Source organism: Emys orbicularis, chromosome 13 (genome assembly GCF_028017835.1).
Source record: "Emys orbicularis isolate rEmyOrb1 chromosome 13, rEmyOrb1.hap1, whole genome shotgun sequence".
Lineage (NCBI taxonomy): Eukaryota > Metazoa > Chordata > Testudines > Emydidae > Emys > Emys orbicularis.
Genome location: NC_088695.1, coordinates 1,098,810 through 1,108,979, shown reverse-complemented (window position 1 = coordinate 1,108,979; position 10,170 = coordinate 1,098,810). Strand labels below are relative to the sequence as shown.

Genomic DNA, 10,170 nt, shown 5'->3' with positions numbered 1-10,170 from the left:
CTGAGGCTCAGTGTTATTGGGGGGAGGGGGTCCCTTGCAAACACCCAGCTACCCACACTGGTTTATTAGTGTAGGGTCTCCTGCAAGCTCCATCCCCCCCACACACACACACACCCTGTTATTGTAGGATCTCCTGGAGGCCCCCAGAGCCCCTCCCCCACTGCACTGTTTACCATTGGCCCCCCCGCCTCAGTGGGCGTGGGGTAGCTCCCACCCACGGGACTCTGGACTCGGGCGAGTTACCGATTAACGTGGCCCGGGGGTGGGTGGGGGGCAAAGGTGAGCCGGACAGAGGGACAAGGGCCGGCAGACGGCCCCGAACCCGGCCCGCACCGGCCATGCTCCAGCGCACGTGGTCCTACCTGCTGTACCTGTACGGGGCTCTGATCAGCGCCCTGAGCCCATGTACCCCCCCGGCCCCCCTGCCAGCCAGCGGGCTGGACCGGGACCAGGTAGCCAGCACTGGGGGGGAACCCCTCTCCAGGATCAGGGGGTCTGGGGATCCCCAAGGGTGGGGGCACTGAAGGTTGTGGGGGGACTCAGGGGAAGGGGGTGTTCACATGGGGATTGGGGGATGAGCCCCCCCAGAGGTGGGCTTGGGGACCCCTGGGCGGCAGGGAAGGGTGTGGGGTTCCCTCGCCGGTACTTGGGTGTCTGTGGGGTGGGGGCTGCGGGGGGATGTGGGGGGGGGCTGCGGGGGGGGTCTCTGCAGCGCCCTGACCCCCCGCAGTTCCCCCGGCAGTACTTGGGCACCTGGCACTTCATCGCTGCAGCAGCAGTCACCCCTGCTGCCCTGGAGACCTTCGCGGGCACTGACGGCTCCATCTTCCACATGGGGCAGGGCCCCCAGCCCCAGCGTCTGCAGCTCCGCGCCGCCCTCCGCCTGTGAGTGGGGCCCCCCAACCCCCCGGATCCAGGGCGTGCCCGGCACTGAGGCGCAGGACTCGCCCCATTGGACGTGCCCAATACTCAGGCTTCAGGGTCTCCCCGGCAGGGTCAGGAAGGGATGCCCCCCTGGCTCCGGGGAGGAGTTTACTCCTCTCCCCCTGAAGGCCGCCGGGGGGGGGTGTGTCTCTGCGCGTCATCCCGGCCGGCTGGTCCCTGCTCCCCCCAGGCCGCGCAGACACTGGACGTGGGGCGGGGAAGTTATGCGCCCCCAGCTCCAAGGGGGGTTCTCATCGGGATGAGCCAGGCAGCTCGCCCCGAATCGGTTCCCGGCCGTAGCTGGGGGCTCGGGCCCCTCTGGGGATGGCCAGTGGCTGGGCGGTGGTGCGGGGCTGGGGGGGGCTGGCAGCTTGTCGGATGGGACGTTCGCGTGGCCCCTCCGCGCTCTGTGACCCTGCCCCTCCCCCCACGGACCAGCCACCCCCCCTCCACCTGGCTCCCCAAAGGCCCCTCCAGCTGACCCCCCTCTCTCCCCCACAGGAAATCAGGGGGCTGCGTGCCCAGATCATGGATTTATCTGCTTAACGAAGGGAGCACTGACCTGGCCACAGAAGGTGAGTGGTGCCCCTCACTCCCGACCTGCAGCCCCTGCTAGCCCAGCCCAGCCCCCCAGCTCTGCCGGTGCCCCTCACTCACGACCTGCAGCCCCTGCTAGCCCAGCCCTGACCCGCCCCAGCTCTGCCGGTGCCCCTCACTCCCGACCCGCAGCCCCTGCCAGCCCAGCCCTGTCCCCCCCAGCTCTGCCGGTGCCCCTCACTCCCGACCCGCAGCCCCTGCCAGCCCAGCCCTGCCCCCCCCAGCTCTGCCGGTGCCCCTCACTCCCGACCCACAGCCCCTGCCAGCCCAGCCCTGGGCCCCTCCCAGCTCTGCCGGTGCCCCTCACTCCCGACCTGCAGCCCCTGCTAGCCCAGCCCTGACCCGCCCCAGCTCTGCCCGTGCCCCTCACTCCCGACCCGCAGCCCCTGCTAGCCCAGCCCAGCCCCCCAGCTCTGCCGGTGCCCCTCACTCCCGACCCGCAGCCCCTGCCAGCCCAGCCCTGCCCCCCCCAGCTCTGCCGCTGCCCCTCACTCCCGACCCGCAGCCCCCTGCCAGCCCAGCCCTGCCCCCCACAGCTCTGCCGGTGCCCCTCACTCCCGACCCGCAGCCTCTGCCAACCCAGCCCTGGGCTCCCCCCAGCTCCGCCGGTGCCCCTCATTCCCGACCCACAGCCCCTGCTAGCCCAGCCCTGCTCCCCCCAGCTCTGCCGGTTCCCCTCACTCCCGACCCGCAGCCCCTGCTAGCCCAGCCCTGCTCCCCCCAGCTCTGCCGGTTCCCCTCACTCCCGACCCGCAGCCCCTGCTAGCCCAGCCCTGCCCCCCCAGCTCTGCCGGTGCCCCTCACTCCCGACCCGCAGCCCCTGCTAGCCCAGCCCTGCCCCCCCAGCTCTGCCGGTGCCCCTCACTCCCGACCCGAAGCCCCTGCCAGCCCAGCCCTGCGCCCCCCAGCTCTGCCCGTGCCCCTCACTCCCGACCCGCAGCCCCTGCCAGCCCAGCCCTGCGCCCCCCAGCTCTGCCCGTGCCCCTCACTCCCAACCCGCAGCCCCCTGCCAGCCCAGCCCAGCCCCCCCCCAGCTCTGCCGGTGCCCCTCACTCCCGACCCGCAGCCCCTGCCAGCCCAGCCCTGACCCGCCCCAGCTCCGCCAGTGCCCCTCACTCCCGACCCGCAGCCCCTGCCAGCCCAGCCCTGCCCCCCCCCCAGCTCTGCCGGTGCCCCTCACTCCCGACCCGCAGCCCCTGCCAGCCCAGCCCTGCCCCCCCCCAGCTCTGCCGGTGCCCCTCACTCCCGACCCGCAGCCCCTGCCAGCCCAGCCCTGCCCCCCCCAGCTCTGCCGGTGCCCCTCACTCCCGACCCGCGGCCCCCAGCTCCTGGCTCTGTCTCCCCCATCACAGGGCGGCCGGGGATGAGGACCGAGCTGTTCTCCAGCAAGTGTCCAGACACCATCATTGTCCAGGAAACCGACCGAGACTATCAAAGGATCCTGCTGTACTGTGAGTGGGAGCCCGGACACCTGGGTTCTCTCCCTGGCTCCAGGAGGGGAGTGGGGGCTGGTGGTGAGAGCAGGGGGGCTGGGAGCCCGGACGCCTGGATCTATCGTTGTTCTGGAAGGGGAGTGGGTTCTTGGGGAGGGGGGTGCTTGGTGCCAGGACTCCTGGGTTCTCTGAGGTATCTCTCCCTGTCCTCCTTCCCCCCCAGCCCGCACCTCCGACCTGGCTGACAAGTGCATTGAGGATTTCCGGAGCCAAGCCTACTGCCTGGACATGGAAGAATTCCTGCTTATCCCCCGCAGCCAAGGTACCACCCAGATGAGGTAGCCTTTAGGGGGGTCCCCCCACCCCATCGGCCAGTGGGATTAGCTTGGCGGGAAGGCGGTGGGTTGGGAGAGGGAGGAGATTGGGGGGAGGGGGTTGGGAGGTGCTGGGAAGAAAGGAGGTTGTGGGGGTGAGGGAGGTTTGGGGGGTCAGGAGAGGGTTGGGCAGGTGTTGGGGGGATGCGTAGATTTGGGGGGGTGGAAGAGGATTGGGGGTAGGTTATTGGGGTCACCAAAATGCTCACTGATGCACAACCCCACCCGTAAATCTCCCCCACACACACGCACCCCCTAACCCTCTCCCTCTTCTGCCGCCCCCCAGACACCTGCCAGCTTCAGGATTCCTGATTGACCCACTGCCAGGTGAGCCGAGCCTCAGGGCCCCCGCCCATTCCCCACCCGCCCCAGGGGCCCCCCCATTCCCCACCTGTCCCAGGGGCCCCGCACCCCCTGACCTGGCTGGAGTGTGCCAAGTCTCAGCCGGGTTTCCCGGGCCCCCTCCCCCGGCCCGGCCTCCAGAGACCGAGCTCCCTATTCCGGGGGGCGGGGGTGGCTGGGATTGAGGTTTGGGGGGGCAGATCTCCTGGGTCCCCCCCCCCCACTGCTAACTCTGCGGGGCCCGGTTTTCCCATCGGACGCTGAAATTGACAATTAAAGGCGCAGCCGGTTTTCCATCTCAGGCCTTTCTCCGTTTCTCTCTGCCAGCCCCCCCAGCTGCTGCGACTGGCCCGCCCCGAGGAAACAGCCCCCCCGAAGACTGACCCCCTCGTTTGCCTGGAGGAAGAAACCCCATTTCTGCAGAGCCTGTCAAATAAATCCCAATCCTGCCGCATCTGTGACAATGTGTCCCTAAGCGCTGGTTTCGACTCAGACACATGGGGCGTGGCCAGTGGTGGGGGGGCAGGGCTGGGCTAGCGGGGGGCTGCGGGTCGGGAGTGAGGGGCACCGGCGGGGCGGGGGGGGGGGTCAGGGCTGGGCTAGCAGCGGCCTGGTGCGACGGGGCTCTCGGCTCAGTCAGGGGGTCCCCCATCTAGGTCGGAGGGTCTGGGCAGGGCCTGATGCGATTTGGGGGGGGGGGGGGGGACAGTCTCGGTTGGGACGCACAAGAAAACCATTCCCGGCCGGCCGCTCGCTGACTGCCAAATTTTCCATTTTATTTAAATAAAACACAGGTTTAAAACCCAGCGCAGGAGCCGGGCTCTGGAATCGGCTCTCGAGCGCTGGTCTGCATTAATCCACAGATAAAGGTCACAGATTTCCGCCCCTGCCCCCATGCTGCTCCAGAGCAGAGCAAATTCAGGTCCCCGCCTCACACCATAACTGCTGATCTAGACCCCCCAGACTGGATTTGGGGCAGAGCTGGGGGGTTGCAGGCCTGGATCGAGGGGCACCAGCAGAGCTGGGGGAGGAGGCCGGGTAGGCAAACGGGGCAGGATCAAGTACAAAGACTTTTCTCAACTCAAAACTCCTTTCAACTGTGTTCTAGATCAGACACGTTCTAGATCAGGGTGATCTGGAGAGTGCAAGGAATGATTGTCTAGCACCACGCTGCTGAGAAAAGACAGCAGGAAACCGGTCTGGGTTGGGTGCAGGGTGGGTCATGCTAGATTGTCTCTGTGCTGGGTGGGTTAAGGGGGTGGGGGTTCTTCTAGAATCCGGTGGAAGAGCAGTCAGGGATGCTGGGAAAGTTGTTCTAGATCACACATGGGAGAAGGGAGTTTCCCGTAGACTCCAGAGCCTGAGGCTCATTCTAGGGCATTTCTGCGCAGGGCCGAGTGTGCTCTAGATTTTAGCACAAAGGGGGGTTGGGGTTCTGGACTGTGTCCCAGAGCATGTTCTAGATCACACGGGGTGTCTGGAGCAGTGTAGATTGAGAGGGAGGTAGTGGGGGCTGCGATAGATGATATCTCAGCAGCGAGCGCATGGGCTAGAACACAAGGCAAGCGGAGTGGACCTTCTAGATCCCATCCAAGAGCCGGAGGGTTCGTTCTAGATTGCAGAGTGACAGGGGTGCTGGTGAGAATCATCGTCATAAGGGGACAGAGTGTCTCCCAGAGATAGCGGGCTCGCTCTGGACTGTGTGGCAAAGCGGGCACTTGGGTTTGCTCTAGATTGTGTCTAAATAGGGGCTTTGTTCTAGAGCTTGTGGGATGGCTGATGGCAAAGAGGTGGAGACCAGAGGTCTGTTCTAGGTCAGATGCCAGAGGCTTCCCACAGGGACTGGCTCTAGCCTGCAGACCAGCAGGCCTCCCTCAGGAGGGGTTCTAGATTATAGGGCCGGTAGGGTTGGTGGCATGTTCTAGACCATCACCGGCACCTCTTGTTTCTAGATCGATCACCAATGTTTTGGATCATGCCTTGTATTTCCCGTCTGGGTCGTTCTAGATCACTTTGGCATAGGGAGGGGATGTCGTGTTCCTTAAAGACCACGGCTCACGCCCTGAAGGCTGGCTGTGGCGGTCAGTTCTAGATAACGTCACCACAGTGACATTGTTCGCTCTAGACCAGCGGCAAGATTGGAAGCGATGGCCGGGGGGAGGCTGGTCTATAAGAGAGTGACAGTGTCCATCCCCACCACACCTGAGCTGGGAGACCCAAGCCACGTTCTAGATCGTTCTAGAGCGGGAACATGGGATCACCCCAGCTGGGAGCCCGGGATGCGGGGGGGGGTGTCCCCCCATCTCCATTGTCAGACCTCTCCCTGGGGGTCCCCTCCCCTGGCATCCGCCACCAAGGAAGGGTGTTATTGCTAAGAAGAGACACCCCCCCCCATTGCTCCCCACGCCCAGATCCCTCCCACTCCCCCCCAACACAGAATCCCTCCTCCCATGGCTCAGCTAGATCCACTCCCTTGGTTCTGACCCCCAGACCCCGCCCAACCCCCATTTCTCCCTTCCCTGTGGTCCCAAATCCCTTTGCCCTCCCTGACCCGGAGCGGTTCCGATCCGCTTTCCCCTCCCCCCGCAGATCCACTTGCAGCTTGGCTGGATCCCAGCGGTTCTGATTGGTTCCTTCCCTGTAGTGGTTCTGACCCCCCCCACACACACATCCCCCAAACTCCTGAGCCAGCCAGTCCCCCGCCCCGTCTCACAAGTGCCTGGGGGCGGAGTCTCATGTCTCTGTACCCAAGGGGGGCGGTGCTAAGTCCTGGTGCCCTCGCCCCCATAGTGCCGGAGTCTTGTGTCTCCATGTGGAAAGTGGGCGGAGCTCGGTCCTCGCACGCACACCCAGACGCTGGTGACTCTGTGGTTTATTGCTGAGGTGCGAGGCAGACGGGTGGGGGTGTCACTCCGTCCTCTCTGCCTCTGCCCCACCGCCGGGGTCCAGTCCCCCCGGGCCGCCCCCGCTCTCCTCCTCCTCCTCCTCGGCAGCCCGGATGCTCACGCACAGCACCAGCGTCTGCAGGAAGCCGTAGAGGCAGGCGAACTGCAGCAGGTATTTCTGGACCAGCCACAGGGCCAGGTACATCCCGTAGGTGGTGACAAGGAAGGTGGCCAGCCCGTGGAGCCAGACTTTCAGGGGCCCCCTGAACCCCAAAATATCCAGGAGCAGCCGGAAAGCCGGGGAGCAGGCACAGAGCAGAGTCACCACGCAGAGGTCGAAGAGGTGCCGGGCAAAGTTGAAACAGATCTGGAAATGCTCCGGGATGTCGGCCGGCGGCTGATGGGGGGACAGATACTGAGGGACCTGGGAGACCCTAGAGAAGAGGCCCTGTCCCGGGGCAGGGCCCGGATCCCCGGCGCGGCCCCATCCGATCAGAGCCAGGAGGCGCCGGGCGCCCCACCACTGCGATTTCCGGGGGGCCTCCGTCAGCCCGCCCTCTTTTCCTGCCTCACGCCCCCACCAGCGGAGTCTTGTCAGCCAGGCCTTGGCTCTGTTTAGGGACATGGGGGGAAACCGGCGAGAATCCAGCGCCCCAAATAAAATCAACACTGGGGTGTGGGGAGACGGAGGGAGCAGTGAGAGGGGTCCAGACCTTGGGGCACTAGCCAGCTCCCCAACGCACCGGTCTCCCCGAAACTCTCTCTGGGGCGTTTTCCCCTCTAAAGCCGCCTTCCACAAACACCTGGTTAGTTCAGGGTCCCGTGCTGCTCCCCAGAACCAGACATCAGCGCCTCGATTTTGCAGTATCGGGGACCCTTCACCACACAATAGCCACAAATTTCCTTCGTGTCCGGGTTAACTTCAGTCCCGCTGGCAGCTGCTGTCACCCAAAGATCCGAATCTCCCTCAGCCGTCTCTGCTGGGCCTGGGGTCCTTCACCCCTAAACAGTGGTCCCTCAGCCAGTCGGGAGGTGTGTTGTCGAGGTCCAATTCTATCCACCGGCGCCAGGGCTAACAGAACCCCAAAATGTCCTTTCCACCCACACAGACAAATCCTTGTTGATTTCACCCCCTGAATTCTCTGGGCTGGGGGCAGAGCTCAGAGACCCCCAAAAATATGGCTCCTTGTTAATTTCACCCCCTGAGTTGTAGCCACTGGAAATGGTGCTAATTCACTCCAAAATGCAGGGGGGGGGGCCCAAAACACACACTGGCTGGTTCAATCCACCCCAACGTGTCTCTTCTGATGGCAAGAATTGTCTGCCCCCCGCAAAATACTGACCCTTGGAAAAATACCGATCTTCACCAATTTCACTCCCCTGACTCTCTGGGGCAGGAACCCCCCGAAATCCTTGATCCCCTGAAAGATCCAGCAGCTGGTTTGTTTCAGTCTCACATCCTCATTGCTGGGTCACCCCAGTATCACGAGTCCCCCTGAAACAGACAAGCCCGCGTTAGGATCCAATCGCAGCAGGACCGATACACCCCAAAATACTTCCCCTTTGTCCTACACCAATTCTCCTGGCAGCAGAAATAAGAGACCCCCAAATACTGCGCCCCTGAAACAGGCACATCCTCATTCAGAGCAGATCACAGCACAGTTCATGGACCCCGACATTTTTACCCCGTCTCTGAATGGTAAAAATCCTTCAGTATGCACCCCAAAAGTACTGCTCCCCCAAATACCAGCTTGCTGATTTCACCCCATACGGTCAGTGATGGTGGGGGGGGATACACCCCTGAAATATCAGGCTCACCCTGAAATGCCAGCTACTATACCCCAGTCTGACAGGTTCTGGCAGGGGAAGCACCCCCAAAACACCAGCGGGTCAATTTCAGCCCCCCATTCTCAGGGAGGGCAGCACAGGTTCGCACCCCCCCAAAAAAATCAAACCCTCCCTGAAACGCCGGCGGATTCATTTCAAAGCCCCATCCTCACTGCTTGTTCCGGCAGGGGGGGGTACACCCCGAAATAGGGATCCCCGAAATATACACCCAGACCATCGCTGGTTCGGGTACCCCAAACCCCGCTCCCACAAAACAACAAAGCGGGCGAATTTCACCCCCAGACTGTCCGGGGGGGAAGTGGCCCCCCCAAAATCCTACCCCGCTCCCCCCAGTTTAATCACCCCCCCAACACACACAGCCCCCCCCCGTTTTCAGCTCCCTCTGACCTGCTGGGGGCGGGGGGTCCCCGGGAAATCTCGCTCCATGGCTGCTCCCGTCCGGCCTCGCACCGAGCGCCCCGAAGTGTGGGGGGACCGGGGGGGGAGCGGCGGGGCCGGGAGCGTGGCAGGCGGGGGGGGGGGACGGGACAGGCTCCGCGCCCGGCCCTAGACGGGGAAAATCCAGCAGCTGGTCGGGTTACAGGAAGGACGGGATTGGGCAGGGGGCGGGGCCTCTGGGGAGCCCGGACGCCTGGGTTCTTTCCACCGCTGGGGGGGTTGGGGGTTAGAGCGTGGGGGGGCTGGGACCCAGGACTCCTGGGTTCTCTCCCCGGCTCTGGGAGGGGAGTGGGGGCTGGTGAGTTAGAGCGGGGGGGGAGGGGGCTGGGAGCCAGGACTCCTGGGTTCTCTCCCCGGCTCTGGGAGGGGAGGGGGGACTGGGAGCCAGGACTCCTGGGTTCTCCCCTGGCTCAGGAGGGGAGTGGGGGCTGGTGGGTTAGAGCGGGGGGGGGGGCGCTGGGAGCCAGGACTCCTGGGTTCTCTCCCTGGCTCTGGGAGGGGAGTGGGGGCTGGTGAGTTAGAGCGGGGGTGGGGGGGGCTGGGAGCCCGGACGCCTGGGTTCTCTCCCAGGCGCTGGGACAGGGCAGACCCTACAATAACTAAAGAAGTGGGGTCAGCCCTGGGTCCTTAAGAGACCCTCTCGCCATAACAAGCTGCCAGTCTCTTTGCCCACAACAAAGATGGCGGAGGGGGGGGGTTTGCGCCATTAGGGAGAAAAGCGCCCGTGACCACATCCAAAATGGCCCCCAATTTAGCTTCACCCCATAGGAGCTGGCAGATTTTGCCCTAAACAAAGATGGCGGTCGGGGGGTGGGAACAGGTCTATCCGCAGCCCACCTCCAAGATGGCTGCGCACCCGGCTTCGCTCCTATATTATTTAAAAGACGTGCCCTTAGCAAACATGGCACCCACTGCCTTCAATACGCATGTGCGGCAGTGGGAAGACCCAAGAAAGGGTCTGCGTGTTCGTGTAGGTGTCTTGCCTAGTGCCTGCGCGGATTATGACTCAGAGGGACTCAGTCACCCCGCCGCCGGCCGGCTCAGAAGACCCAGACACGCCGATCCGCGCGGGCTGGGCCGGGCGATCTCTGCGAGAGCGGGGACTCCTGGCAGCAGCGCAAGCCCCGCACTGCAGGAGCGGCTCAGGCGTTCGCCGATGGCAGCCCCATTCCCGAACGGGAGGGGGAGAGGTGGGACGGGGCCCTCCAGCGGCGGCGCATGCTCAGTCGGAGAGCAGCGGTTAGCGTTGCCAAGGCATTGAGAGCGCCCCTCCCCCTCCCCACGTACTCAGCCGCACCCCAGGGCGTGTCGCGCGCGCACCGGAAGTAG

General features: G+C 64.5%; 1 protein-coding gene across 1 annotated transcript; it reads left to right on the top strand.

Moving 5' to 3' along the window:
* Window positions 1-338: 338 nt before the first annotated feature.
* Window positions 339-3,640, top strand: APOM (apolipoprotein M). Its single transcript, XM_065415673.1, has 6 exons — window positions 339-452; window positions 731-885; window positions 1,426-1,499; window positions 2,874-2,972; window positions 3,178-3,276; window positions 3,615-3,640. The coding sequence occupies exons 1-6, from the start codon at window positions 339-341 to the stop codon at window positions 3,638-3,640; spliced, it is 567 nt and encodes a 188-aa protein (XP_065271745.1).
* Window positions 3,641-10,170: the final 6,530 nt, after the last annotated feature.

Bases quoted from the DNA above. Each gene is read 5' to 3' on its own strand.
- APOM (XM_065415673.1), top strand. From the start codon at position 339: ATGCTCCAGCGCACGTGGTCCTACCTGCTGTACCTGTACGGGGCTCTG. The intron at 453-730 runs GTAGCCAGCACT...GACCCCCCGCAG, and splicing joins GCGGGCTGGACCGGGACCAG to TTCCCCCGGCAGTACTTGGG. The intron at 3,277-3,614 runs GTACCACCCAGA...GCCGCCCCCCAG, and splicing joins GCTTATCCCCCGCAGCCAAG to ACACCTGCCAGCTTCAGGAT.